The sequence below is a fragment of the Eurypyga helias genome, unplaced genomic scaffold (genome assembly GCF_000690775.1).
Source record: "Eurypyga helias isolate BGI_N326 unplaced genomic scaffold, ASM69077v1 scaffold25687, whole genome shotgun sequence".
Lineage (NCBI taxonomy): Eukaryota > Metazoa > Chordata > Aves > Eurypygiformes > Eurypygidae > Eurypyga > Eurypyga helias.
In genome coordinates this window covers 181-27,874 of record NW_010262855.1, presented here as the reverse complement: position 1 = coordinate 27,874, position 27,694 = coordinate 181, and the positions used below count along the sequence as shown (strand labels likewise).

Genomic DNA, 27,694 nt, shown 5'->3' with positions numbered 1-27,694 from the left:
TGCAGGGCAGGGCTTCACAACACTCCCGCTACCTCCCCAGGCACAGACCCATCTTAACCTCGGTAAGCTGAACACTGAGGCAGATCAGCTCTCACGTTAACACGAACGCCGCAGTCGCAGGACAGCACCAAACAGCTTGAGCTGCCCGAAGGCAAAGTCCTTTGACAAATTCTGTTGTAAAGATAGATTTTGGGATTTGAGCAATGACTTGCAAAATCATTAATGCTAAATTAGTAGCAATAACCCAGGGTTCAACAGTGGGCACCTACGGCATATGCCCAGTTTGCACATTTGGCTCAGGGATGCAGAGAGGCCACGTCTGCAGGCCAAAGCATGGCTTTGATTGTATAAATATGACTTCTAGGTCATGGCTAGATTACAAAACCTCCTCATGGGGACTGTATGGACAGAAAAGCTTTCTCTCATCTGAAGTCATTTTGGAACAAAGTATAATTATTTTGCTATTAAGTTCCGCTGGTGTAGGAACATCATGAAACATCCCCAAAGCCCACACCTCTAAATGACATTGGTAAAGTGGTTAAAAACATTAGAGTAATAGTGAATATTAGATTCTGTTTATTGAGAGCTACTTGCAGCTACTGGAGGGCTGTGTATTGGGGAAGGCTATTAATTAGCAAGGCACCGTGCATTAGTATGCACAGAGCAGTTTCACTGTCCTAGTATTTCATTCATCTTGCCACGTCTTTCCCCTGCCGCGGCCTCTCTGAGACCAACCGGTGCAGAGCTACGGGACACCCCTGAACCCACGGCCACCAGGATGCTTTTATCTCCATTCCCACCAGTGCCTGGACCAGCCCGTCGTCCCCACTGCCCACCCGCTCTCTGTCCTGCCTTTGTCCAAGCTGAACACGCGTGGGCAGCGCTAACGGAGCAGACAGCCCGAGCGGCGAGAAGACCTGGCCGAGCGCGCACCCACGTCGGCGCGTCTGTCAGCTACCTGGCTCCAGGCAGCCTCTCCTCTGACAGCTTTATGGCCGATACTAAAGAGAATCAATATGAGGGCAAGGGGTTGACATTTCATTTTCTAAAAAGTGATCCATTGAGGGCCAATCACCAAGCAGTGTTTATCAGCCTTGGGAAGCGACATTTTTTTAGGGGGGGAGGAGGGGAAGGCATCATCTCAAAGCAGCTCGACAGGCTCAATTCTCCAAGGTGGCGACTCATAATTAGAAATCCAATGTATCCTGCTATCAATCCTGCCTTAAATAATAAGGTGATCAATAAAAGCGGAGAGGAGATTAAGTCATCAAGCTCAGTGATGATATTTTCTGTTGCAATGGCTTTTAATAAACCTGTCTCGCCGCATTACATTTTCATACGTTCTGCTCTTCTTTCTTCTTGCCAGCATGGAGGCTTTGAGTTGGACATCCACAGAAAGCTGAAACAATGCATGCCCTCTTTCCAGATACTGCAGTCATAGTAATGACTTAGCTGCTCTTTAAGACAATTGAAAGCCAGAGAGCAAATCAAGAGGAATTTGTGCACATTTATGCCTGGTGCCATTAAACTGATCAGCAGCGTGACAAAATGTGCATCCCTCAGATCCCAGGCTTCAGATGCCATAACGATATGTCCAGTTTCACCTCAGAATTACGCTGAAGCAAAATCATGCTGATCTTTTTAAGTGAGACTGAACACAAGGATGAAGACAAACCCTCGCACTGCGTTTATGTCCACACTGTCCTCCCAATCGCAGGATTGTTCCTGATGCCTGAGTTGAATGTGGGAGAATGAACAAGTGCTTGGTAGAAGATTACGGTCCTGCTCTGATGAAATAACCATCGATCCTGTCTGCTGTGTTACTGCATATGACACTGCTGAATGACTGTGGCTTCTGTTTTACAGTCACATCCACACACACGGGAAGGACTAACGCCAAAGACTAATGCAGACTCATACAGACTAACACAGAAATCACAGTCTGATGGATTAGTTCACAACAGTGCAGTTGTTTATTCCCTGTCTATCAGGAGTCAGTCCAAGAAAATCTGTTGTACCCATACCCATTAAACTTAACTTCACATTACACTAACCACAAATCTCTAGCTGGTTTGCTTCTCAATGCCAGTTATTGGAATCAGCTTTGCATTTGAAGGGCAAATAGAGCTGGAACTATTGCCATTACATCACATGCTGCTTGGTACTAATGTTGAGAAGATCAAAGCTACATGGGAGAAGGCTTGTAATGCAAATGCACTGTTTATGATGCTAATCAAAGAATTTAGCTTTGTTTGGAGGAGACAAAAAGCTCCCTCATGAAAAAGGGGGGGGGGGAGAGAAGCTTAAGTTCTTACCTCCTGCTGATGACAAAGGCTGCAATGAGAATGACCACAAGAACAACACTGCCAGCCACTGAAACAAGGAGCACTGTGGGATTGGTACCATCGCCAATGATGGGGGAAGGAACTGGAAACAGAGAAGGGAGCATTAGTGTCAGACACTCTCAAAAAATCAACCCAGGTAGCACTCAATGAGGCTTTCTCACTTGCGAAGAGAGTTTAGAGTAGCACTCAAATCTACCTTCAGACCTTTATTATATAGTCATTTGACACAATTTTCCAACAGGGCCCTAATTAGCTGAAGACACAATGTTTGATAATGATTTGGGGAACTTCAGTTCACTGGGAACAAAGACTCCCTCTCCTTTTCCCCTTCCGTGTTGCTCAGAGGATATAACGGCTATTTTTTTGCCTTTCTAATTGCTTTCCACTCTTCTTTCCTCCTCCTCTCAGTGGGGCCAGATGATCACTCCTCAGCTGTCACAAAGAGAGTAAGTTATTTTAAAATGTCTACCCTCTTCCTGCTGGATTGATTCTGTTCAGCTGTAACATCCTGAAGGATGTTGCCACTAACTAGCGTGACCTTAAATTGATTTAAGCAGACCTGTATGTCCAAAATAAAATAGGCTTGGTCACACAGCCTTCCTGCCACTGAAAAGCAAACACTTTGGGGGATATATTTGCATGTTTCCTTCAGCAAAGTGAAAGCTCTACTGACAACATAATTCAAACATTCTGTCTTTACATGACTGTCCAAGGAAAAGTGCAAGTGTGCGAGCTGATGTAGGACACCTAACTGATCTGTCAATACCTTGCAAAGGGGAGTAACAGGGTTCTATTCCCCTGCAAACGAGTCTTCCAAAACATGTGCAGGCATCTGCATTTACAGTAAACAAAACAGGTACATAAATCTCTCAGGCATCAACAGCCTCCAAGTGTTTACAGGGCGCGCGTCTCCTGACGCCACACTGCAGCATTTTCACTGCTAGAATCTAGAAGCATATCCAAGCAGATGCCTGGGGTCAGATCCTAACGGTCGTGCAGCCACGGAAGAACATTTTCCCAGAACACACTCCAGTCCAAGTCACCAACGGGCAACTCCCATCACTCAGCTCATTGCATCTGCACGCTTTGCTCAAGGAAAAGAAAATCAGTGGGCTTGTCATTACCTGTGTTAGTTGTGAACTCAAACGGCCCACTGAAGTCTCCGTATCCCGCTGCTGTCCTGGCCCGCACGTGAAATACGTATGAAGTCAGGGGGTTCAGGCCTTTGATGTCAGTATTCCTGGAGGCTGTCTTCACAATGCGATAGCTGCGCTCGTTTTGGTCCTGGCAACAAAAGAACACAGTGGTGATCAAGTGCAAATGCCTCCCTGCACCGTGAACCACGGAACCCCGTTTCCTTGCCAAAACTGTCATGATGAAAGAAGATGAGTAACAAGGATGGAATTCTCAAAATACGTCCCGAGGGCTCCTGCTGCCGGCCTTGCTCAATACCCCCAGCACTGCATGCTTCATGGAGCTCTGAGCAAGCCAAAAATGGATGATGAGGCAGTAGGTATGATGCTCACATATCAGATTATTTAAGAAATCACACAACGAAATCCTTTGGAAAACAGCCACTCCTTCAAATAGGATCCTCTTGATGAACAAGCAACATCTTACGCACACACGCTGGCACTTTCTTATTCTTCCTACCAGCCAGGAGCCATGTAAAAAACATGATAAAAGTATTTTAAGAAAGAAAAGACATAGAAAATGTCTTCCAGAAAGTCCAGTCTTAAAAACTGTTCTATTTTTGGCTGGAAAAATCCATCAGAAAATGTAATAATCTAGCTTCCTTGCAAATCATATGCCGCCTTCTGTATGTGTTAGGGAAGCAAGTAAGTGATTATACAAATTTAGAAGTGTGCATGTGAGAGGGAGCGCGCACAAGCAGGAGCAGGTAATTGTTCATTTTTTGCAGACAACCTTCAAAGAAAATAGCTCTTTTCATAGTTCCATGCTTGAGAAGCTATTTGTAGGAATAACATCTCCCTCTAACTTGGGAAGTATGAAGAATGTAATTTTCTTTCCTTATTCTCTATTAAAAGCCATCCAGCCCACACTATCACTCTGAGCGGAAGCTATTGGCAAACAGATCTTATTAGTATTGCTGTGTTATATACTTCATTATTATACTTCTGTCTATGAAGTAATGCTAACGTCTCACTTCTGCCCAAGATTATTGATTCTCGTTATAAATACGCTTGCTACAAAAGCTCAGTTCCTAGTAGGAAAAAATAACAAAATACTCATACCATACAGCTGGAACAGCCTATGAGTCCTATTCTGTCAAGCAACCATTCAAGTGCATGAAATCCTTAATTGGATTTTATTAAACTGAATCTATTTGGTTTCAAATGATGGAATCCTATCTGGAAATAAACTGTAATGGAATAAAGTAAAACACCCTCCCCAGACCCAAACAAAACTCCTTGCTTGGCCATTTTTGAACAGTACCTTTTCATAGTATTTGACTTCGTACTCCAGGATGACTCCATTTGGCCTGTCAGGTTCCAGCCAAGCCAAGGCCACGCTGTGCCTTGTTATCTCTTTAGCCTGGATCAAAGCAATTGGGGACGGAGCTGCCAGGATTTAAAAAAAAAAAATTAAAAAATTGTAAGCAATAATCCAGTTTTAATGAGGAACGTATATTTTTAATCATAACTTTCACCACATAAGCACTTTCAGAAATTGTGTTCTTCTTGCAGAGGGGAGGTTAGAAGCATTAAGTATGTTTCCTGTTTTCTCAAAAAAAAAAAATTGCATTGAAACCTCTTTTAAATAAAGCTTGTGCTTGGATTCTGGGCAACACTAGACAGGTGGGTTTGGAAGTATCAATAGGTACCAACCTCTGGAAGAGGCTAAGGTACTAAAAGATTCTGCCTCGGTGTCATCCTCTGTTAGGCACAGTGCACAGACCTGTACTTTCGTTTTGGTGTGCAGTGATTCTCTTCTTCCATCTCGTAAAATTAACTGATGTTACTTCATTAGCTATTTGCTTTACAGGAACTATGAAACTCCTGCGGCACCAACCTGGTTTTCTCTAAAGCTGAGAAAATATTGCCACTGAATTAAGTAAGACCAGAGTAAAGCTGAATACATATGAATTTGGACCCTCCCATGAAAACCAGGAAACTCGTATTTCAAGAGTCTGAGCCAATTTGTGCTTCCCAACTTGCCCTGCTTATGCCTGAGTCCGTGAGAAGTCGCTGGGGAATGGGGAAGCTCAGTGCCCGAGGGCCAGATTCCGGCTTTGATAGCTCCTTCCCTGCCAGAAGATATCAGAGACCGGTCCGTTGTGAACCAAACTGGCATCATCCGACCCTGTCCCATGCGGCACTATACTGATGCGATGAATACAAAAAGCTGGATTACACTGCCAAGGGTAAGGGCCGTGTGATTTTTGGAAAAACTCTACCTAGCAACAAGCTCAACTCAAAGATCCTTCAAACTGTATCTGTGTGCAGTAATAAGGGCTGCAACGAAGAAGATAATGGGAAACATCTCATTGTGCACCCTGACTTTGAATAGAGCCCCTGCTAACGCTGAAGTTCAGGGGTTTGACAGGCTGGAGGACAATGCGTTCTCCCTTGGACGGTGATAGCAGCAGATTCATGGCTGCGCTGGGGGAACGGGTTTTCTGAAGATTTATGAACCCGGCTGCCCCTTCCTTGCTGTTGTGTTGCTGTGTGGTCACGTCTCTAGCCAGCTGTTATCAAGCCTTTTTGATGCTGACAATAGCTGGTATAAATGGCGGAGTCTCCAGGGATAAAAAGGGACATTCATGAAATTTTTAATCTTATCTAACAAAGCTGTCCTGTATAACCAGAGATTAGAGGTCTTCCTAAATTGAATATATTTCTTCTTTTGTCCCCTGAAGCTGTAGCCACGTTGCTCTTTTTTTCCCCTCCTTTCCCTTTCTTTTTGTCTCCTTCTCTACCCTTAACTCCGGGATGACGATCCACAAAAATGTTAAGAGAGTATAAAGTATCCTTGACACACGTATCCTTGAAAACTACCAAGAAAGACAAAAAAATAAAACAGTCACAATAAATGAAAAGAAAATTGAATGTTGAAAGCCTCAAACCTACTTGACCATATCAGACAGCTCTGATGGAAGTGAAAATAACCAGCAGACGCCCGCCGCACAGTCACAAAAGGGTGTCTCCTCTTGATGTGAAACCATCAGGGAGCTGCTTCCCGATTTACTGTTTGACAGTTTGGCATCTCTGTTAGAAATGCCTCCAGAACCTTTCTCTCTTTTTCCTTGTCTGTCTCTCACATGCAAAGGCAAACACTGGATGACAGAGGAGACTATAAACACAGCCAGCAGGGAGGATCCAGGTGTGCTCCCTCAAGTTCTATCTGCGGCTTGACTGAGAACCGGCTTAATAACCTCACAGCTCCTCTACAAAGAACCAGACTCTTTTTTTTTTTTTTTGGCCTTTGCAGTAAAGAATACTGCTCAGCTAATAAGCTAGAAATCAGATTTTCTACCCTAAAACACACACGCGCGCGACATTAGTGACAAACCAACCGGAGAGAAAGCTGCTTAGTTAATCGGTGCCGCATGCAGGGCAGACAGGCAATTCTGCTTGACTGAGAAGCTGGTCTGACCTCGAGAACTGTAGAGAGAGAGTTCACTTTCTTTCCTTTATCCTCCTTTTAGCCTCCTTGGTTTCCTGTTTCATTTCTGCTGGCATTTATATTGGAATTTAGCGAGTCCTTCAACACTGGGCTGGTAAGTGCTGTATGAAAACGCATTTATTCTCTGTTGTAAACTGGCTATTTGTAGCAGAAGAATATATATTAACTACCCCCTTCTTGTGAAAGATGCTTACCTTTATATAGTTTAACAAGTGCTTTCTCATGTCTCACAACTTGACGGCTGATCTTAGGCATTACACCATACTGAAATAAACAACCCGCTCCCGGCCTCCAGGACGCAACGAGGACTTGTACATCAACTCCTTCCTTACTCCTTATGGTTACAATTGTAATAACGGCCCTATTTCCCCCTTTATATGCAAATTCATCCTACTTAATCTCTTCTTGTGTCCTGTATTCTGCAGATGAGCAATTTGTTTTGTTTTGACTGTACATCCTGCCTCCCCATATGCTATACAGAAATCCTAAGAGTGCTCAAGTCCCACTACAGGATGAAGTACCAGAATTGCAGGAAGCTCTCTAGGCGTTCTGTGACACGTCTGCAGCACAGACCTACAATTGTCTGGCAATAGGATGGTGATCTTCAACGCTGTGGACCTTGAGGAACTGGGCCCAGATAGCACAGGGAGTACTACAGTTATCCCACTGCATGGATAAAACCTTCCATTATCAATCCTCTCTTGTTTCTGCAAATAGCCCTACATATCAGGTCTATTTGTTTCCTTGTTTTCCAGGGCCCGCCAGCTGACCTGAGTAGTTGAAGACTGGGCTTCTGGAAGAACAACGGGTCTGGGTCTCCTTGGACACGTATTACCGAGAGGGTGTAAGAGTCTGGCCAGTGGAGCCCAGGACAAAGAGGACATCACCGCCAGCTCATCATGGCAATGCAGGCAGCCTTCTGGGTGAGCTTCTGCAAAATATTTACCCGCTTTGTTCTTCTCCCTTTTGCCTTGAAACTGCCTCTTAGGGATGTTGTGAAGATAAACATGTAACAGGTTGTAAAATGATGCTTTGATCATGAGCAGAATAAAAGACAGAATCTCCTCTTACATGGGCATGGGCCAACTGTTCATTATATACACACACTCCTGCAAAACACACCGAAGACAGCTTGACCAAAAAGAATAATGTACATAATTAAGATGTTCGCCCTAAGATCACACAGTATTTTTGGAAGAGAATGGGAGATCACTTTTTCTTCCACTTTCTGCACTTTGCTCCTCCCTACTCCTCGATATTAGGAACGCCAAGCAAAAACGCGTTTCTCAACCCTCACTGCTTACAACAGCGGGTGTTTCTGCCACGCATGCACAGGCTGTACATACCGAGCACCAAAGGTACCAGAACAGCCCATTTCACAGGGAAGAACGACGAGGTATTCCGGTGCCCAAGAAGGGGTCCCCCTGAACAAAAGCACCAAGTGTAACTTTCCCTAGTTCAAAGCTCAGCAGTTCCTCTCCCTTAAAAACCCCACTCCCTACTGATGGGAATGTTGCAATTTTCTTTTATCTACTTCCTCAATAACCTGCCATTAAACACCTACTAGTAGTTTTATTACTGCAGTTCTAAGCTCGCAGCCTACAGAGAGAGAAAGAGCACAGATGTACTACAAAAACTTCACCCAAACGCCATAAAGCCACATCCCAAGGCTAATAAGTGCTGAATTGTAACAGTTTTGAGGCACTTTAAAGGATGGCAGAAGCAGAGTGTCAGTTTTTCATTACTGGTTCAAATTAGGAGGATGGGGAGAGGAAAAATACAGGAAATAAATAGATGCAATAAAGTCTCTGGCATGTAAGCATCCATGAGTGAAAACAGCTCTTTATAAAACTACACCACATGAGGACTCAGATATCAAAGACACACAATGCCCAGTGTTTTAGTGAAGATGCCTTCTTAACCACAGCAGGGTTTACTTTCCACTCCCCATGATTTGAATTTAAATGGATCGTGTTTACTCAAGGGGTCTTTCACTGATTGAAAAATATACCCACAGTTTGTACATTATCTCAGCTAAATTCAAATAACATATTTAAATTTAATTACTTGAAGCTTAGGGGTTTTCATGCTTTTCTTTTTTCCCTCAATTGCACACAACACTACTTATTTGTTCTTATCAATGGCTATGCGTTTTGTCAAGCGTCAAAATTAAATGCTTGAAAGCACTAATGATGTTACTGTGATTAAGGGTTTTTACCTTCCAGGGTAGATACTAAAAGCCTGCTCCGTTATTAATTACTTAAAAAAAAGTATTTCTGAGAATCTAACGCTGAAGAAAAGTCCTCCTAGAAATCAAAACAAGTCTCATCTTCTCTTAATTGGGACAAAACACATTTAAGGGTACCTGGCACGTTTCAGGTTTTCTCTTTGAATATTTACCTTGTACTATTGTGGGTTTTCACATGGGATTTTGTAAATTATATTATCAAATAATCTCCCAGCAGGAAAAGGATATACAACGCAGAGAATCTAATATGGTTTTAATCATTTCTAAAGGCAACACTCTCCAGGCCAGAGAGCAACTTACTCTAGCAGCTGTCGTACTGGCTGCAAATCCAGCAAAGGGAGAACTATCCACCCCTATTTAGGTACATGCACCAGAATAAATTAAAAAGAAAGCAGTCCTGCTCTTTCCTAAACTGCTGGAGTTCAGTTCTGCTTCACGCTGGTCCCTTGGGCCTTTTACCTGCTCCTCTCTTGCCCAGGCAGAAACACCCCTGCTCCCGAGTAAGACCATCCCCGTTCCCCGAGCGCTCCGGGGAAATGGCTTTGCTAACAGAGGAGAATGCATTTTAGCATGACCAAATTTCCAAACACACGCACAGCATCTGTGTAAGGCCATATATGTACATAAGGATAAGCACATGAGAGGCTTTTGCAGACGTGAACCTGCGTGCACACTCAGATTAGACGTCTGCGCACGTCCGAAGAGCTGAGCTCGAGTCTGGCATTCCCGTTCTTCACTGCCGGCATGACAGCTACGCCTTTCTCCGAGGGACCGGCAAGAGTCTGCGGGGTGGATGTGCATTTAAAAACTAACCACATGCAGATTTTTAGGGTTTTTTTTCATCATTCTCCCTGTGTAAGTGGAGCAAACATTTGTAATAGTGATGATTTGGCCAGGTTAGGACTTGGACAAGGATCTAGAGGCCTGATTGCTCAACTGAGCCACTGGAAGCCTCCCAAGACATTCCCGAGTCCTCTGTCTTCCCACCGTCTGCCTCTCCCACCCCCAGGAATGACGACTGGCGAGGAACACCTCCTAGCTTGGCAACTGAGACGCGCCAAGATTCAGGCCAGCGTTTTCAAGCTTTAGGATTTAAAGCTTTACTCACTGGAGTAAAGTGCTCAAGGTTATACACCCAGACCAGGGAATCCTGGCCGACGTCCTGCGAAGCACTCTGACAGCTGAGTGTGGCCTCTTTCTCTCAATCCTTTCCATCAGCCATGATACTTCGGAACTAAACTTTCCCTCCTTGTTACTAGAAACTACGCTGCTCAGGCAAAGCTCCAGCTCGGCCACGGAAAGCTCCCGTAGGACACCTTCATCCCAATACAACAGGCAGAAGTGATCTTCCCTTTCTTTCCGGGCTCTTTTCCAGTCGCTGCCAAAGAGCCCTGAGAAAAACAAGTGACGAGCTCCCAGACCTAGGGACCATGTTTGCAATGACGTGGTCATCGAGAAAGGGGATGGAAAATGAGACTTTCAAGACTCTTCACGCAGCATTACTAGGTTTTGAACATTTCCTCCGCCTTAAAGTTTTCATTTCTTGCCTCTCCCAAAAGAACCTGCGCCGCAAATCTTGCCAAACCACAAAAGCTGGCTCTGACTTGCATCAAATCAGAAGCTTGAAGGAAAACCCAGGCTGTTAGCAGCAACAAATAGTAGCAGCTGAGGATTATTAGAGTGCTGTACTTCTACCACCCTACTCCAGGCTCCAGTTCTTGGAGACATGCAGTAGCTGCTGAGGACCCACCGAGAGCCTGTGCATTTTCTGGGATGCACGTCCAGTCCTGTGTCAGTTTTAGCACAGACCATTTCAGCATACCAGAACGGCTCTAATTTAGATCGAACCAATTATAGGAGCTGAGGTCCGACCACAATTCCCTGTGGTTTACATCAGGAACTGCAATGAGACAGGGGTGACAAAGAAGATTTTGCTCACACAGGAGACGGCTCGTTCTGGCTATTAATTTCTGAGGACCAGCTCTTGACAGCAGTACGTTATTTTCAGGTACTGGCCCTCCAGTTCTGAAGGCCAAATAATGATGTCAGCTAATGCAATGCAGGTCTGGAGTAACTCCAAAGATTTGAATCAGCAACCTGCAATCCCAAAGATTGCCGTAAACCAAAAGACTATAAAATCTACATAGCATTTAGCAACAGATCTGTATTACAACTCAAGCATGGGGTCTGTTTAGTCTGAGAACTGCTTGTTTTCTTTCTGCTAGCTTGCTAAGAAATCCTGTTGGCATGTTCTGACAAGGATAACTTAATAGTTGCCAACAGAAACATGGCAGAATACCGTGTATTTCCTGTATGTATGAATGCCAGTTTAAAATAAACAGGAAAACAAGTCTTTCGGTTGGAAGGCAATTTATAAAAATCTGCCTGAACGTTACAACCACTTTAAAAAAAAAACCAGCACCGAACATTTCTAAATGCTTCAACTAGAATGATTAACACAAGAAGGGTGAACGTACTCAGTGCTGTGAATTGCTCTAAGAAACTCTCTTAGAGCTATAAGCAATTTGTTAAGATGGGAATTAGTCAGCAGCTGTCTGACCCGAGCAGGTTTGGAGCCGCTGGTCACAAAGCAGGTCACGCTGCAGTTACTCTTCCCTCTAGCTGAGGTTAGAATCTGACCCAACATAAACAACAATAAATTCTGTAGCCTAAAGAAGCCAACACTGATGCTCCACTGCATCATACTGGGTTGAGAGAAGCAGAGAAAATAGGCCACCCAGTCTAGACAAAGAGAGTGCCATAACTCCCAGAGTCCTCCTTTAGGGCCTGGACCAGTCAGGCTTAGAGGCAGGATCCCACGACCCGAATTTGGGTTGAACACTTCTGGGAAGCACGTGCTGTAATCATCCTCTTACTTCCCAGACGCCGGTCCAGCAAGCACAGCCCGCCAGAAAACACTGATGCCGGGACACAGCGTGCAGCACCCCAGGGTACAGTGGCTCTGGACACCATAAGCTCTGTTATTAAAACAGATAATAATGTTGAAACGGGGCATTCTGCTAAAAATGAGTAGTCTGGATCAATCTGACCCAGTTACCATCACCCCCTCAGGGCAACTCTACCTCACCCACATCCCTTGCTCTTCCTCTTGGGAAGCCCGAGGTAGCCACCGGAGCAAAGTCCTGCCCAGAACTCGCCTGTCCCTCACCTTTGTATTGCTGCACAGGAGGAGCATCTGCTGAGCTGCCTTTCAGAACAAACTCCTCCACTCCCCCTCCAGCCCCTTCCACAAGGAAATCAAAGCTACCCTCAAAGACACATCAGATGCCCCCAGATGAGACCCCTGCCCCATTCCTTAAGCTCTTCCTCAACTCAAGCAACCATCCAGCTACTCCCCCTCCCATTTTCCCACCCTCCTGCCCACGGTCAGAGGAGTTAAGGCATGTCTGCGTACACTTCACGAGGCAACAGACAAGGGGAGTAGAGCTGTTCTTAAATCGTACAGGGCCAACGAAATAACTGTGTCTGTGCCCTGCACACCATGCCTCGTGTGCAGCTTTCGAACCACTCACAATAGCGTATCGACAACCCGTCAAACAACCCCAAAAGTACCGACCCTGCTCCACTGATGTCCCAAAGGGGCAACCCTCTGTCCCACACTGCAAAGCAGAGCTCTCACCTGATGCCTCCTGCCTCTGTCTATGAACAGAAAGCCTCATTTCTGCTCCTTTCTTATACTTACCACCAAGCCACCTGTGCACGCGGTTACCCCAACAGTTACAGCGTAACACTTAACCCAGTACAGCTCAGATGTGTGATTTGGTACCCAAGCAACACATCGCCTAATGCCCTTCCTTGGGTCTCACACAGTTACTTTTCATTTACTCCAAACACGGATGTCTACATGACATATATATGTGCTAAATAGCCTCCTTTGTCACTTACTTTCAGCATTAAGAATATTAGGTTTTGTAAAAAGAGCTGCTTAAAAGCCTTTCCGAAATCCCACAGAAATGGCAAGAATTTGGAGGAAGGAGGAAGAAAAACTAATAAAATTATAAATATTTTACTTCAGCTGTGCTACAGCTCCAACAGCAACTGCAGGCTGGGTCTCAAGGGTGTGCTCCTCAGCCTGCAGCTCCCAAAAGAATCAAAACCTGAGACTCACCTGACAATAAAAATCAAGATTCCCATCTTAATTCTTGAGAGTAATAAATTGTTTTGAAGACAGCAAAGCTAAGGAACTTTACCTTTACTTACTTTAAGCGCCATCACACACAAGAGGCTAACGCAGGAGGTTCGCATTTACGTATTTACATTTCAGCTGATCGACCTATAAATTTCAGTTATGGTTAATATTCAGAGCGTTCAGCTGGAACTCCGGCAAAGTACCTTCTGTACAAAGGTTAGATGGATTCGACATGATACCATCTGCCTCTGTCGAGAAACTCAAGAGATTGAATCAAGGGTTAGGTTTTCTGAGCTCATTTCTGTAGCGCTTTGAGAAGGACACTGCTCTGACAGCACCTGGAGATCCTCGGCTCTTCCAGGATGCTGTAAGACACCCTGCCATAGTCCCCACCAAAGTCCCCCTTCTTCAGGGTAAAAAGATACTCTATGCTTTTGGAAAGGCATCCCAGAAAATCAGGCTGCAGCATGCCTACTCTCACACTCGGAGCTCTTCTACCAGGTCCTCTCACTGGGACTGAGTTAAGCCCCCTTTCCTTCATCCGCAGCAGGCAGATTTCTTCAGGAAATTAAAAATCATTAATAGACCCCATGACAGAGCAAACTATATTGTGCACACAGTGTTGCTGCAAAAAGCAAAGCTACCTGAAGTTTGCTGTTCAGTAAAAATGTGATGAGGGACAAACAGGGGAAGAGCCTTAAGCTTCCTGAAACACATAAACCTTGAAATTAAAATCTTAGTTCATGATGTCAGTAACCGATTACATCATAGGTGGCACATAATTAAACTTATAAAGGGGTTTCATTATTTTGGTTTTATGCCGGATACTGAAAACTTGTGCATTATTCATTTAAAAACTGTGTCAATTAGAAAAACCCCAAATGGAATAAGCAATTAAATATTAAAGGTGGTTGCCTCAGTGGAAAAGAGTCAGAAAGATAATTGGTAAAGTTTCCTGTGCAATGCAAGTGCCATTACAAAGGCTCAACAATTTCAACCCTAAATAAATAAATAAACTGTAGAATCATAGAGAGGTTTGGGTTGGAAGGGACCTTAAAGATCATCCATTTCCAACCCCCCTGCCATGGGCAGGGACACCTTCCACTAGACCAGGTTGCTCCAAGCCTCATCCAGCCTGGCCTTGAAGACAGCCCGGGATAGGATGTGTTCCATAGGATTCAATAAATAAATGAAATCAGCCTCAGGAGCTCATGAAGACTTGGAGATGTACAAAGACATCAGCCCCGTTTATTTCCTGGAGGAGTACTGCGCTACGGCCTGGGCAAATTAAAGCCCGTGAAAACAATAGTCCCCAATCAGCCCAGCAATTGCACAGACGGGTCTGTATTCCGAGTCCAGACTGCCATTTTCAGTCCCAGACCTGCAGCAGACAGGACCCAGAGCCCACCCCGAGTCCTGATGAGAAGACCTCTGTGGCATGGCTCTGCTCCTCTCCGAGGCCAGGGCCCCGAAGGGTACGCACCGGGTGGAACTGAGACGCACACAGGATGGGGACTGCAAGGGAAAACCTAATCTACATTCCATACCTGCAATTCAAAAACCGTTCCACCAGCATGCAGAGCGCTTCCCAGTGTTATTTCTCCTCCCTGCAAGGTTCATGGGTTTGTATTTAGTTCGGTTTTGTCATCAACAGGTCCAAAAATCGGCTTACCTCATTTGAGCCACATGAAGCTAATAAATTCCATTTAAAGATCAATCAGACTGAAAATAAGCCAGGAAACTCCTGTGTCCCTCTAACCTGGGGCAACCTGGTCTAGTGGAAGGTGTCCCTGCCCATGGCAGGGGGGTTGGAACTGGATGGTCTTTAAGTTCCCTTCCAACCCAAACCAGTCTGTGATTGTATGAACCTGTGATGTTCACAGCTTGTCGGTGTAACGACACCAACACAAATATTCCCTGGCAGAAGCAAAACGCCACCTCTGCAAGCGGTGCTAAAGAAGTCTCCCTTCGAGCCCAGCCCACTGTCACACCAGTCCTCCCCAGCACCTCCATAACGGCCGTTTTAAGCTCCGGCAGCAGCGGAAGCGAACGGCTGAAACGCCCTTGGAAAGGCACTGCTGGCTCTGCACGTCGTGTCCGAAGTACGGCGGAGAGCCCACAGATCCCTGCCGCTCCCACAGGCCTCCCCTCGGCCACCCTGTCCCACAGCACCCAGGGAGCTCAGAAACCAGGGCGCTTCACACTCAGCCACTTACATATTCCAGTCACTTCCTGTCTTATTTATGTGCATGCACAATACCCTGATAAACTAGAAGGACGGCTGCAGCCATTCCATCTGCATTCCCTTTTATGCTAAGAAAGATAAATCGAGGCTGATTCAGAGGACGGATTTAAAGAACGCAGTATGTTATCGAGACAAGCGCAATCTTCCCAGGGAGCCGTTGTAGCAGGTTGTCTTGAGATCATGCCTTTATTTGTTTGTGAAAATAAATGGGCACCACACAAAACTCAATTCATATAAGAGACATCTCTTCCAGCCCACTACACCTTCCGATTTTGCCTAGGCAATACTGTCTTACTCTATTATTTATTGACAGGACCATTTAATGGCACATAGAAAATTAAAAATAATAAAAACCTAATTAAAAACTCCGGTGCTTTCCTTTTAGTCTTTCGTAATGCATAGAACTGAAAGACATTTATATCCAAAGCACATTAGAGTTTAAGGGGTTTTCTGTCTATAATAATCCATGGATACTTTCAAAGGATTTTAATACAGATGAAACCAAAGAGGTTTTATGGAACAGTAGAAGTATTTAATAAAAAATCAGAATCAGTCAGTTATGTTTTTAAGACTAGGTGATAGAATTCGATAGCAGGGATAAAAATCCTAATAAATTCTGCAGGAACCATTCAGAAGGCTGAGACAAAAGATACCATTTCCTTTTAAATTAGCAGTAAGGCTTTTCCATGTTTTGAAATACAAGTGATCGGAGGAATAAAATACAAATGCTTCAGCTTCCTACCTCTCTCTAGACTGTATTTAAAAACTAAATCCAAACCCATGGTCACCTTTTGTTATTACCAGTTTACCAATCACGACTTGCAGAGACCCCCAATCCATTCTCAGAGCACGGTACTTAGAGTTCTGGGACGCTGGTTCCTGAATTTAGTAATGAAGACAGATTACCTTAATCTAAGGAGACGCCATGAAATCCTTCAAGTAGATGCAGAGAGAGGCTACGCATTTGCCCGCATTGTTCGGGAGGGGAAGCCCGCTGGAGCCCTGCCGTAACACTAAAGCGCTCCGCACACCAGTTCACACGTGGGGCTAAATCTGAAGTGACGTTTCTCAATGAAAGGAGCAGTTATTCACTCGTGTGCTCAGCATTCTGATGGCCGCCGAAATCTGGCAAACGTGATTACAGAGATTCAGCAGGCATGCCACAGCTCTATTTAGCCCTCATGGTTCAACGCAATGCTGCGCAAAACCAAAATGAAACATCAGGCTGCCTTGGGACGGCACTCCGGGGGTATGACTTCACGCACACGGATGGACTCGACGCCAGTTTTGCAACTCCTCATGCAAGGACAGTGTATCTGAACCAAAGGGGCTGCTTTACCCACCCTCAGGGGGTCAGCCCAGCATCCTGCCCTCCAAACCATGAGCCAGTGCAGATACTTTGGGCTTCAGGGACTGGCGATGTTTATTTGTGCTGCTCTGCGTGGCATTTTAATTAGTAACTGTGCGGATTTAAAACCTCTGAATGGACACACAGGGGCAGTTGTGCAGCCCAGCTTTTGTGTTTCCACTCTCCAAAAAATCCTGTTTGAGGACATCAGCAGGGGGTTAATGGAAGCTTTGATAAAGTTCTCCGAAGCCTTTTATTGTTGCTCAACTACAGACCGGACTCTGCTGTCTCTCGGGCCGCTTTCCAATTGATTTAGTCAGTTGCAAAAACAACTAGAAAATTTAGAAGCCCATCTAAACATGTGGTAGCCACAAACATTCTTGGGGAAAATCTCCTTCCACATTATTTCCCGGCCAGTTGTTCATGGGAAGCGCTCAGACTGGATGGCTAGCTCCAGGAATGTGAACTGTCCGTGCACTGCCAGCAAGAGGAAGCGCGCGGTTAAATGGTCCAGAGCAAATAAAAGCTGCAGGACCGCATCTTCATCTCTGTCAGTTTGGTAACTATTCATCTGTGCCAACATCACCGAGACCAGAATTTGATTCCATCTGATGCCTCCTAAAAGTGAATTTATATCATTTAAATATAGTCAACACTACCCAGTCCTTTTTCGCCAGGAGGATATATAACTACCCTCCATTTCCCATAGCAAACCATGAGATCTTTTTAAAAATGTGACCCAACTTTTATTTAAATGCTGCAATTACTTCTTGGCTCTATCTGACATGCAACTTGTCTGAGCTGTTCACTGAACCCTGAAGCTGGTTATTTACTAAGGATCTTTAGAAAGCACTTTTTTTTTTTTCCCCCTTCCTACCAAGACTTGCATCCCCCACCTTGAATACAAATTCATGGAAATGGGTGGTGCAGACAGCTTTGCCAGCAAGCAGGCAGTTGTTATTTTAATTATTATTTCTTTGTGGAAAGCTGTAGCTACCTTAAAATAATAATTTAATCCCTTCCAACAATAGTTTTCCCGGTTTTGTTTTTAAGACGGGAGCACGTACGCTTGTAACTACGCATTTATTACAGGCCATCAGTTAAAGCCTGTGCAAGAACACAGAGCTGTTAATAAGAAACTCCCACTTGCATCTGCCAGCTTGGAGAAGCTCCTTACTCAGGCGCATTATCTTACACACGTAATTAAACGTGCAGCAGAAGAAATCTGTAGTGGCCAAGACACGACATCTCTGAGGCTCTGAGAAATCTCACGCTCAACACTGAAATTCGCCCATTAAAAAGTATTCCTAACTCCTGGCTTCCATACAATTCCCAAATTTCTTGCGCTGGGAGCACTTATCTTCTTTCTGGATCTCCCACCACGTTTATGTTCGAAAGCGCTTGTGGTTTCCCAAAATATATCGTTGGTTTGCTTCAGAAATCCTGGCGGTAACTCCCTTCAATGCGTGTCTTCAGACAGCAAAAGCGAAAACACAGCTCCCCCGGGGAAGCAATGGGAGGGAAGAGGGATGCAGGTCCCTGTCCTGCACTGCCTGGCAGGTCACTCATCCACCACGGCAGGAGACGACTCATCCCAACCCTTCTGCTTGGAAATGTGTGTACGGGGGGCGGATTGCTGCTTATGCCGAGCAGTTAACCACAAAACCTTAGAACCCACACTGGTTGCGATTCCAAATGCGAAAGTTGCATACGATTAGCCTGGAATTCTGCAAGATGCTGCAACAAATCACTTGGAGTGTCACGCTCACGGATCAGCCCTTTTTCAAGTCCCTGCGTACTAGTTTTGAATCCCTTTCCCTATTGAATTCACGCTTGACACAGCTCCATTTGAGGAACAAGGAGACTGCTGATCCATCATCCTCAGTACAAACATCTTTAAAGCAAAATAAAACCACCCCTTTGCAACTCCCCTTTTCCATTACCCTGACGTTTTGCAGAAAAACAAGAACGCAGCAGCTAGAAGCATCACACACATCCCATGCTCTGGACATCTGGCATGTGTCCTGATGTTTGTCAAGAGATTATTTTAAATCAGGCTTGCGGGGAACGGCGTGGCCAGGGTGCTGTGGCCATTCACACACACCCACAAGTTTCCTCCCGGGTGCCTGTAAAAGGACTCCTGGAACTGGCTATTTGTACCCTTTGGCCGCAGGGAACAAGTAACTGGAAAGGGTGGGACCATGCTGGTAGCAAGTACTTTGAAAAAAAAAAAAATTAAAAATTCAATCGACTCTTGGATGTCTGGGAAGGCTGCAGCCAGGTACTGCTGCATCTGGAGTGCCACCCGCTCGACTGTCTGGGCAGAGACACAACTCGCCCACCTTCGCCACTTCCAGGCCAGACCATCCAACTTGCTGCAAACCTCAACGCCTTTCTGACTGGTCCAAACCACTCGCCCAGTACCAGCCTGCCCCAGCACCTTCATCCTGCCCCCCGCCACACCCTAAACCTCACCAGCACTGCCCTGTCCTTGCACCACCCTGGGAGCCAGGCGGGGAGCTGGGCTGGAAAACCCACCAGCCCTGAAGGGCAGCTGACCTGCAGGCATGAGGGAAGGGTGATGTCAGAACAGAAAATTACTTATTTAGCCAGCTTACGCTATGTTAGAGAGTCGGTGAAACCGTGACACAACTGTATGATGAATCCTGCCTTCAAGTTCCCTGGCTATTTGGAGCCGACACCGTCCTTGGGGTTATACAGCCCTTCAAAATTATGTTTCGACACAATAATAAACAGCTCATCACCAGGATTGCAGTAAAAAAAGGGAAATTTTTGCAAGAGCTGAGTGTAAAACTGCAGCAGTCTGAACAACCACAGACCGTGCTGTTTTTCAAAGCAAAATTAACCTCTTTTACCACCTCCCTGTCAATAAGATTCTCAGTATGCACATAAATATCACCACATACAATATCAAAAAATGTCATGTTCACGAACAGAAATTATTTACTGTTATTTACACCAAAACCAGGACTATACTCAAAGAACACGATGGAGTTTAGAGAATCAGATGGGTGGATCGATCTTCACGGTATCTATTAATTTTATTTTCCAGTAGTAGTTTGAGGGTATCCATGCAGTCATCCAAAGAAAGCTCCGCGACCGTAATCTACTGAACAATGTCATTTGATATTTCACTACAGAGCAACACTTTATAGATAAACTATAAATACCCAGGGAAGTAGCGCATTAGAAAGAAAACACTGAAACCCTTAGCCTTCCTGCCCTTGGCATGTGCTGCTTTTGACCTGCCCCAGCAGCCGTGACTTGGTGGCTGTGAGGAGTGCACACCGACCCAAGGGCAACGTGTGCCCATGCGTTCTCAACGCCTGCTAACGCGGCTCTGCACAGGCTAAACCACGCTGGCAGAACCGAGGGGCTTATAAGCATTATCCGTGCTGTTCCGCACCACACGTGAGGAATGCTAATCAGCGTTTGAAAGGAAACGTGGGCTTTCAAAGAAGACCCACCAAAATCAAAATGGGAATATATATTCCCCTACTAAAAAGTCCAGTAGAACTTGTGGGTCATCTGGAAGCAAATAACTCCCACTTCATCCCCCCTCCCATTTCTAACTTAAAACGCTATCATCCTCAAAGCATCAGGATCTTGCAGGTTTGGTTGGGTGTTTTTAGTAATGGAATTCAGAACATAAACAACAAACAAACCTAAAGGCTAAAGAAAACTGAGTAACAGTTGACATTTTCCTTCCCAGCACTGAATGTCAACGTTTGGGGTTCGTCACAGCTTGGTCACACAACGCAGCCTGTCCCAGAAGAACACTCAGCTCACGTGGGTCTTCACGTCCTGGTGGCACCGTGACCCATTTTAGTTCCCTCCTGGGAACGGAGATGGAACAACTGCAGGGCTCTGAGTGACGGTGAGGGAGCGGGGGAGCATTGGACCGCAGCGCAGCCAGCCACACCGCTCTGCCGCCGCGACGAGGACGCTTTGCGACAGGCGAGCAGACAGCTAGGCAGGCAAGGTGTGGGGCATCACAGAGACAAAGGAGCGGGGACAGCAGTGAGGGCAGACAGGGAAAAAAGGGACACAGGGCCTGAGAGATTTAGGAGAAAGATCAGTTCTTGGTCTTGAGCACAGACAGCTTGAAAACATCCAGTCTGATGCGGGGCGGGGAAGAGAGAAAGTAAGTTGGTTTATTTATACAGTATTTTCATCCTAATTGGCACCTCCTGCCTCCACCTAGCTATGGTGGTCCACTAAGGACACGGCGAGCCCAAGGTACCCTACCAAGGGAACAAATCCCCAGGCGCCCCGTTCATTCCGCAGTCCCACCCGTTCCAGCTCCCACAAGCAGAGCAGCAAGGACACCCATCCCTCAGAAAACGCCAACACAAAGAAGGGAGGAAAACAAGCACCACGGTGAGTTTGGATTTTAAACCTCATCCAGAGCTTGTGTAGTGTCTCCCCGCCGTCGGAACGCCTTTGGCATCCATGCGAAACCCTGTCCTCGCGGTGCTGCCCCTCGGACGCGCGCACAGACCAACACGGGGGAACCCGGCTGTCACGGCGGGGACCAAACAGCTCGGCTGTCACCGCTAATAAAAATATAAACTGTTCAGCACCTCTTCAAAAAAACAAAGGCTTTCTGCTTGCTGCGAGCCGGGTCTCCTTATTGAGAGATTTACTTTTAATTTTGAACAGCTTCACAGCATTATCCTTAGCGGGAAAAAAAGAGAGCCTGGAGATTTTTGAGCTACTCAGTCAACTGCCTGGTAGGGTTTCTCATTGAAATTAGCTTCTTCGAGCAGCATCGCCTGAGAATTGCTGGGTTGCACCTCTTCCACAAGTCATTTCACGTTTTAAAAAGATGGACAAAGTGCTGATTTCATTTGATCAAAGCCAGAAAGGCACGAAAGTCAGAACTGCTGGTGGAGATCCTTAATACCAGCATTCCCCAGTGCTCACCGTGGTAAGGGCGCTGGCTGCAAGTTTCAACAGCTCGGTGTCCCATCCTTTCCTTTTTTAATTTCTTATATGGGAAAAGAGTGGTGACTCCCTTCTCGAAAAACCTCGAAAAAATTATTATACTAAACATGTAGAATATAGGGCTGAATTCACCATTCAAGATTCTTGAAATGTCAAAACACTAAAGTATTTCATTAGGAGACAGAAATTTTTACTTCAAAACCCAAAATTTAGCTTCTCTCTTAAAAAAAAAAAACAAACCCACTACTATAAAACCCAGGACCTTTTCAAAGGAAGCAGGAAAAATACTTTTTCAAATGCTTTTTAATCCTACTTTGAATGGCAGAAGTTTATTTTCATTTAAACATTTTTCTACAGTATTGGAAACTGAAAAGAGTTTCTAAACAAAGGGGGAAAGTAAACTGCCTCATTTCATTATCTCCGGGAGTGAAATGGCAAAGGCAAACAAAAAAACACCTGTGTCTTTCAACTGCACTTTTTATGTCATTGCAACACGTTTCTTCAATTTTGTGCTGAATATACCAGTAACTGATTTCTCATGGCTCCCTGACCGTCTCCAAATGCATCCACAGGGGCTGGCACCAATGCGAGCAAACACATAAATATGCGGTTTTCCGATTCCGACACCAAAATCTGCGTTGTGAAATCTGTTTATTGTCTTTGGATTATATGGTTGCATATTTGGAAAGTCCATTTGAGACTGCTGTTAAGAGGAAGGATTTCCTAGCCCCGTGCATACTTATCATCCCTACTGGATTTAACTCAAGGATACACCTCCTGCAAACAATTCCAGCAAATTTCCCAGAACACAAACCAAAAGCACGGCTTATATGTAAAGATCTACGGAACCACACTAACAACACTTCTTTTCTTCTATCAAATGTTGGAAAGCATGAGGATTAATAGCAAACCCAATGAAGTCGTTCACAAAACCTGTGCTGGTAGTTTCATTTTTATTAGCAAAACAGGGAATTCAGAGATTGCTGCAAAGAACCCAAGGTAGCTTTACAGTGGTGTAAGAAAGGTGCAAGATCAAAACCAAGCCTGTGGCAGTGCTCTGTCATGACATGATTCCTTTATAATGAAATATAGTGGAAGAAAATGAGTGGCACAATAATTTTAATGCACCCCAGACACACATTTACAATGATTAAATAGATCAGCACTTGTAAAACCCAAGGGTCCAACTTTACAGACCTTTACTCAAGCAAGCAGTTTCACTGAAATCAATGGGATTATTTGCATATGTAAGGGACTATTTATCTCAGCTGAGATCTGTAGGTTTAGGCCACACATTTCTATTTAGATATTCTCTGCCGCAGATACACAAAGTCATATGAAGAACAATACCGGCACCTTGGAGTTAATTTTGATTTGTACCAGTACGGTTTTCTCCGGCCCTCTGAAGCATTTGATAGACTGGGCATGTTTCATAATTGGAAATGTTGGCAAAAATACAAATTTCCTGATGTGAAGAACTGCTACTCATGGATAATAAACAAAATCAATTCTTATTTGCATATTCAATCAGATTTCGGTTTGCATATTAAAGCTTAAGATGGTAGAATTTTCACACGGTAGATGGATCCCACTCACTTATTCATGCATATATGCATCCACTAATCCTTACACATGCCAAAATCAGTCAGAAATACTCTCTTTGCTATGCATTCATAGCACAGAAACACTGTCCCTGCTGCTGTTCTCAACCTTCTCTCTTCGTATAGCGTATGACAGCATTCTCCCGCAGCTTTCTCCCAAGACTCTCTAATAGCCCCTGTTCTCCATTAGGCTTCTTTTCACTAGGCAAAGTGATAGTTTGAATTTTTGAATCATAATTTAAAAGGGATGCTGTCAACTTTATGTGTGAAGAACAAAAAAACACCGGACCAGATTTTCAAAGGAGCTTCAGTGTGGACTTGACAATTGTGCTTGTAACTGTCACTGCAAAACTGACTGTCAATGCATCTCTGACTGTTCGTACCGAAGTGTTCTGGACCACAGCTAAAACTCGCAGATTCAGACGATTCATACCTATTTTTCACACCCATCTACTAGGAAGCAGAATTCATAATATTTATATAGTCCAGTACTACCAAAATATACGACATAAATATCGTCCCATCCGCCCTAAGCCTAACGACAAACAATGACCCTGGAAGCTACGCTCGGAGGTGCTGAACGCCCGCAACATCTGTGGGATTCCAGGCGATCAGTGCTGCGAGCGATTAGATAACAGGTTTGACGGTCTCATAGCCAGTCTGACAGTCTGGGTATCTAATTTGCATAGAGAAGAGTAGCATATTCAAATGTATGTATTCTGTGCGTTAAATTAAAAACTCACCCGGAGCCCTGTGCCTGAAAGCCTAGCTAGCTGCAAACAAGACATGTGTTCATGTAATTAAAGAAAAAAATCGTAGCAATGATCATCAAAACTAAACGGCAATCTGCTGCACAGCCTTTACTAGGTCAAGCACAGGGGACTGGAAAAAGTAGAACTGCCTAGGGTATCCGAAATAATCAGGTATAAACAGAAATGGTATTTCACTCTCTCTCCCACGAGTGAAACGCAAAAATCAGCCAGCATGAAGATGAAAGCTCATATAGGATTTCTGAAGTAATGCCAGCTCTGATCAATTGAAACGCTGTTAGCAGCAGGTTAAGGAGGTATTTATTTATCAATGGGACAGAATCTAATTGACTTTGCAGGGAGGGGAGAGAAAGCAGGCAGGGGAGGGAGCAACAACTCATTCCTCTCTCTCAATCTCCCGCAGCCCTTTGTGGAAGGAGGCAGCAGCACACTGCTGTGCTCTCCGCGGGGGAATTCTGCCCTCTCAAAACGCCGAGGAGAGGACGTACTCCTCTCCATGTGCAGGGTGCCCCAGCTCTGTCCCCCCAGCTCTGTCCCCTCGCATCACCCCAGCCAGCTGTGCCGTTCTGCCGCTGCAGAATGCCTCCCAGTGTCCTGCCAGCGTGCTGCAGTGCAGCTCTGCTCCCAGCCACACTCCACAAACCCTCCCGTTTTTCTAGCTCTAAAGCATCTAAACTATCCATATAAATAACCAGAAAATAAGGGTTTGACCCAGTTCAGCACCTCAGTCCTGCTCGCATTCATTTGCTGATGTTAAATGTAATGCAAATCACAGCTTTCCTTAAAAACAGGCAGAAGGGAGAGGAAGAGGATTTATGTTTAGGTTCTTACCCGCCTGGTTCGTTGTCACAGTGACCGACACAGCTTGGTCCTGGCTGGGATTCTGCCTGGACACTCCGTTCACCGCCCAGACTTCGAAGGTGTAGTTGGTGTGTGCCAGGAGGTCAGTGATGGAGACTTTGGTGGTCGTGAGGCCGTTCTGCTGGGGGCTGAAGTGCACACCACTGCCGCAGGACCGGCAGCGGCTGGGCTCGCCGGCACCGCACCTCTTGCACACCACGTTGTAGGAGATGTCTTCCCGACCACCTTTGTTCTGGGGAGAGGTCCACTCCAAATTCACCGATGTCTCGTTGACGTTGGAAATCAGGTTCTGGGGAGCAGATGGAGGGCCTAGAAAGAAAAGGTCCACATGGTTTTAGTAACAGGAAAAGCCTTACCATAGTGTCCTCAGACATAGGGTACCAGGTGATACGGAGCCTGTGCAACTCCTGCTTAAGTCAAGGGCAGCGGAGACCACAGAGAATTTGACTTCTCTGTGTTCTTAATGAAGGTGAAAAATCAACTGGCAAGTTAAATTCTGATCTCTTCATCCGATGAAGAGTATTTTCCAGCTCTAAACATGCCTGAAAGCTCAGTGTTGCAATTAAACAAGAGTGTGGTTTTTTTCACTTTCACTATTTATACTTGTTACGAACAAAAAATGTATCTATTTTACATTTATTTTCCATGATCTCCCAAGCAAAGCATCAAATGCACAAACTCCTGCTTCGCTTGAGATTTTCAAGGTCCCCCATTACCTACAGGCAGAGTCTCACTCAAAGTGTTGACCTCCCGATGATATTTTTTTCTCTTGAGAATTGAAGTGCAGTATTTCCCAGACAAGCTGATGTCAGATCGCATTCAGTGAACATCGAGGCCCATCAAGCAGGGAGCTGGACATGACACTTTGGGATGAGGAAGGAGATCAGGGTAGAAAGCTGGACACAGAACGAAGGCTTTGAAGGACAGAGAATAAGGTTACAATAAGGGAGTGCTAGAGAATGTGAAAGAAGTGGGGAGGAAAACACGGCGAGCAGCTGAAAGAAGAGCTGATACAAGAAAACTGTTCAGAAACATGAGACCATACAGAGAGCCTGGAGGTAAGGCTGAATCGGAGACACAAGGTCAGCTCCTGCATCACAGGGCAGGAGGCTTTAAAACTTGTAAAAATGCTGCCAAACAGTCCCCAGCTGGTTCCAGCGTGAGGAATATGGGATTTGGGGCTAGAGCTGAAGGCAGGCTGGGGGTGACCTCCCTGGGCAGGAGACGGGCAGAGCTGGGTGCAGGGAAGGGACGGCAGAAGCGGAGCAGAGCCCCGAGGAGGCAGCTCCTCCAGCAGCTCGCTGGGATGGTAACGGCCAGTGCTGCCCAACCGCAGTGCCCGGCCTCGCTCTGCAGCCAACGCACGGGCAGAAATCTTTTTGGATGCTCACATCCCCACAGGCCCAAACCCAGTAAGCGCACTGAAGCGTTCCAGTATCTGAAGGGGGCCTACAAGGGTGCTGGGAGAGGACTTTTTACAAGGGCCTGTAGTGACAGGACAAGGGGTAATGGGTACAAATTGAAAACAGGGAGGTTTAGATTAGATATCAGGAAGAAATTCTTCCCAGAGAGGGTGATGAAGCACTGGGACAGGTTGCCCAGAGAAGCTGTGGATGCCCCATCCCTGGAAGTGTCCAAGGCCAGGCTGGATGAGGCTTGGAGCAACCTGCTCTAGTGGAAGGTGTCCCTGCCCATGGCAGGGGGGTTGGAACTGGTTGATCTTTAAGGTCCCTTCCAACCCAAACCATTCTATGATTCTATGATTCTACGAAAATGCAGAAGAGCTAATCCTGTGACTCTTAATCTAATTTCAATGCAGTTGAGGCGAGATACGCTTTTTGTACCCCCACATTTAAGGGTGATTCAGAGCCACCCCATGAAAGCGATGGGTGTTTTGTACACCACAAAAAGCATCACTGATCGTGGATGGGCAGCCTGTGCTGGGACAAAGCACCAGGGCACTCAGAATGCACACGGCATGCTTTGGGACAGGGCATAAGGTAAATACTGTATTGAACAGAAATGAAACAGAGAGTGAGAACAAAGCTTAACAAATGTAATGATCCAAACCAAACACAATAAAAATAGCAGACCTCAGTAATTACTCATAGTCAGAGCTTTAAATACAAATGGTATTGCCAGAAAAATATTGGAAATAATTTCATGGAAAGTCACAAATTCAACTTTTATTCAAGACACAGGAGAGCTTGTGAAAGCTTTTGCTTCTCCTCTAGGTTTCCAGTTGCAGGGAAGACACAGGAAGGGTCAGCAGATCAATACCTGACTCCAAGCCTGGTGCCACCAGCAGAATTCTGGGTCTGTTTACACGACACCAGGCCTGCTGGCAACAGATGGGGTACACCTGCCTCAATGGGGCAAAAGGGTCTTTGCACAGGAGTTACCAGGGTCACTGAAAGAGCTTTAAACTAGATTTGAAGGGGGAAAGGGATAACACAAGTCACAAGTGGTGTTCCCCAGGGCTCAGTGCTGGGGCCAGTCCTCTTTAATATC

The 27,694-nt window shown here is 45.4% G+C and overlaps 1 protein-coding gene across 1 annotated transcript in view; it reads right to left on the bottom strand.

The window, feature by feature from the left end:
* Positions 1-25,492, bottom strand: part of LOC104512771 (ephrin type-A receptor 4-like) — a gene marked incomplete at both ends in the record, with an annotated part of 29,225 nt that extends 3,733 nt beyond the window's left edge. Inside the window, 4 exons of the mRNA XM_010155873.1 lie at positions 2,316-2,427; positions 3,470-3,629; positions 4,803-4,927; positions 25,154-25,492. Of these exons, the coding sequence (XP_010154175.1) occupies positions 2,316-2,427; positions 3,470-3,629; positions 4,803-4,927; positions 25,154-25,492 (736 nt within the window). The remainder of the gene's footprint in view (positions 1-2,315; positions 2,428-3,469; positions 3,630-4,802; positions 4,928-25,153) is intronic.
* Positions 25,493-27,694: the final 2,202 nt, after the last annotated feature.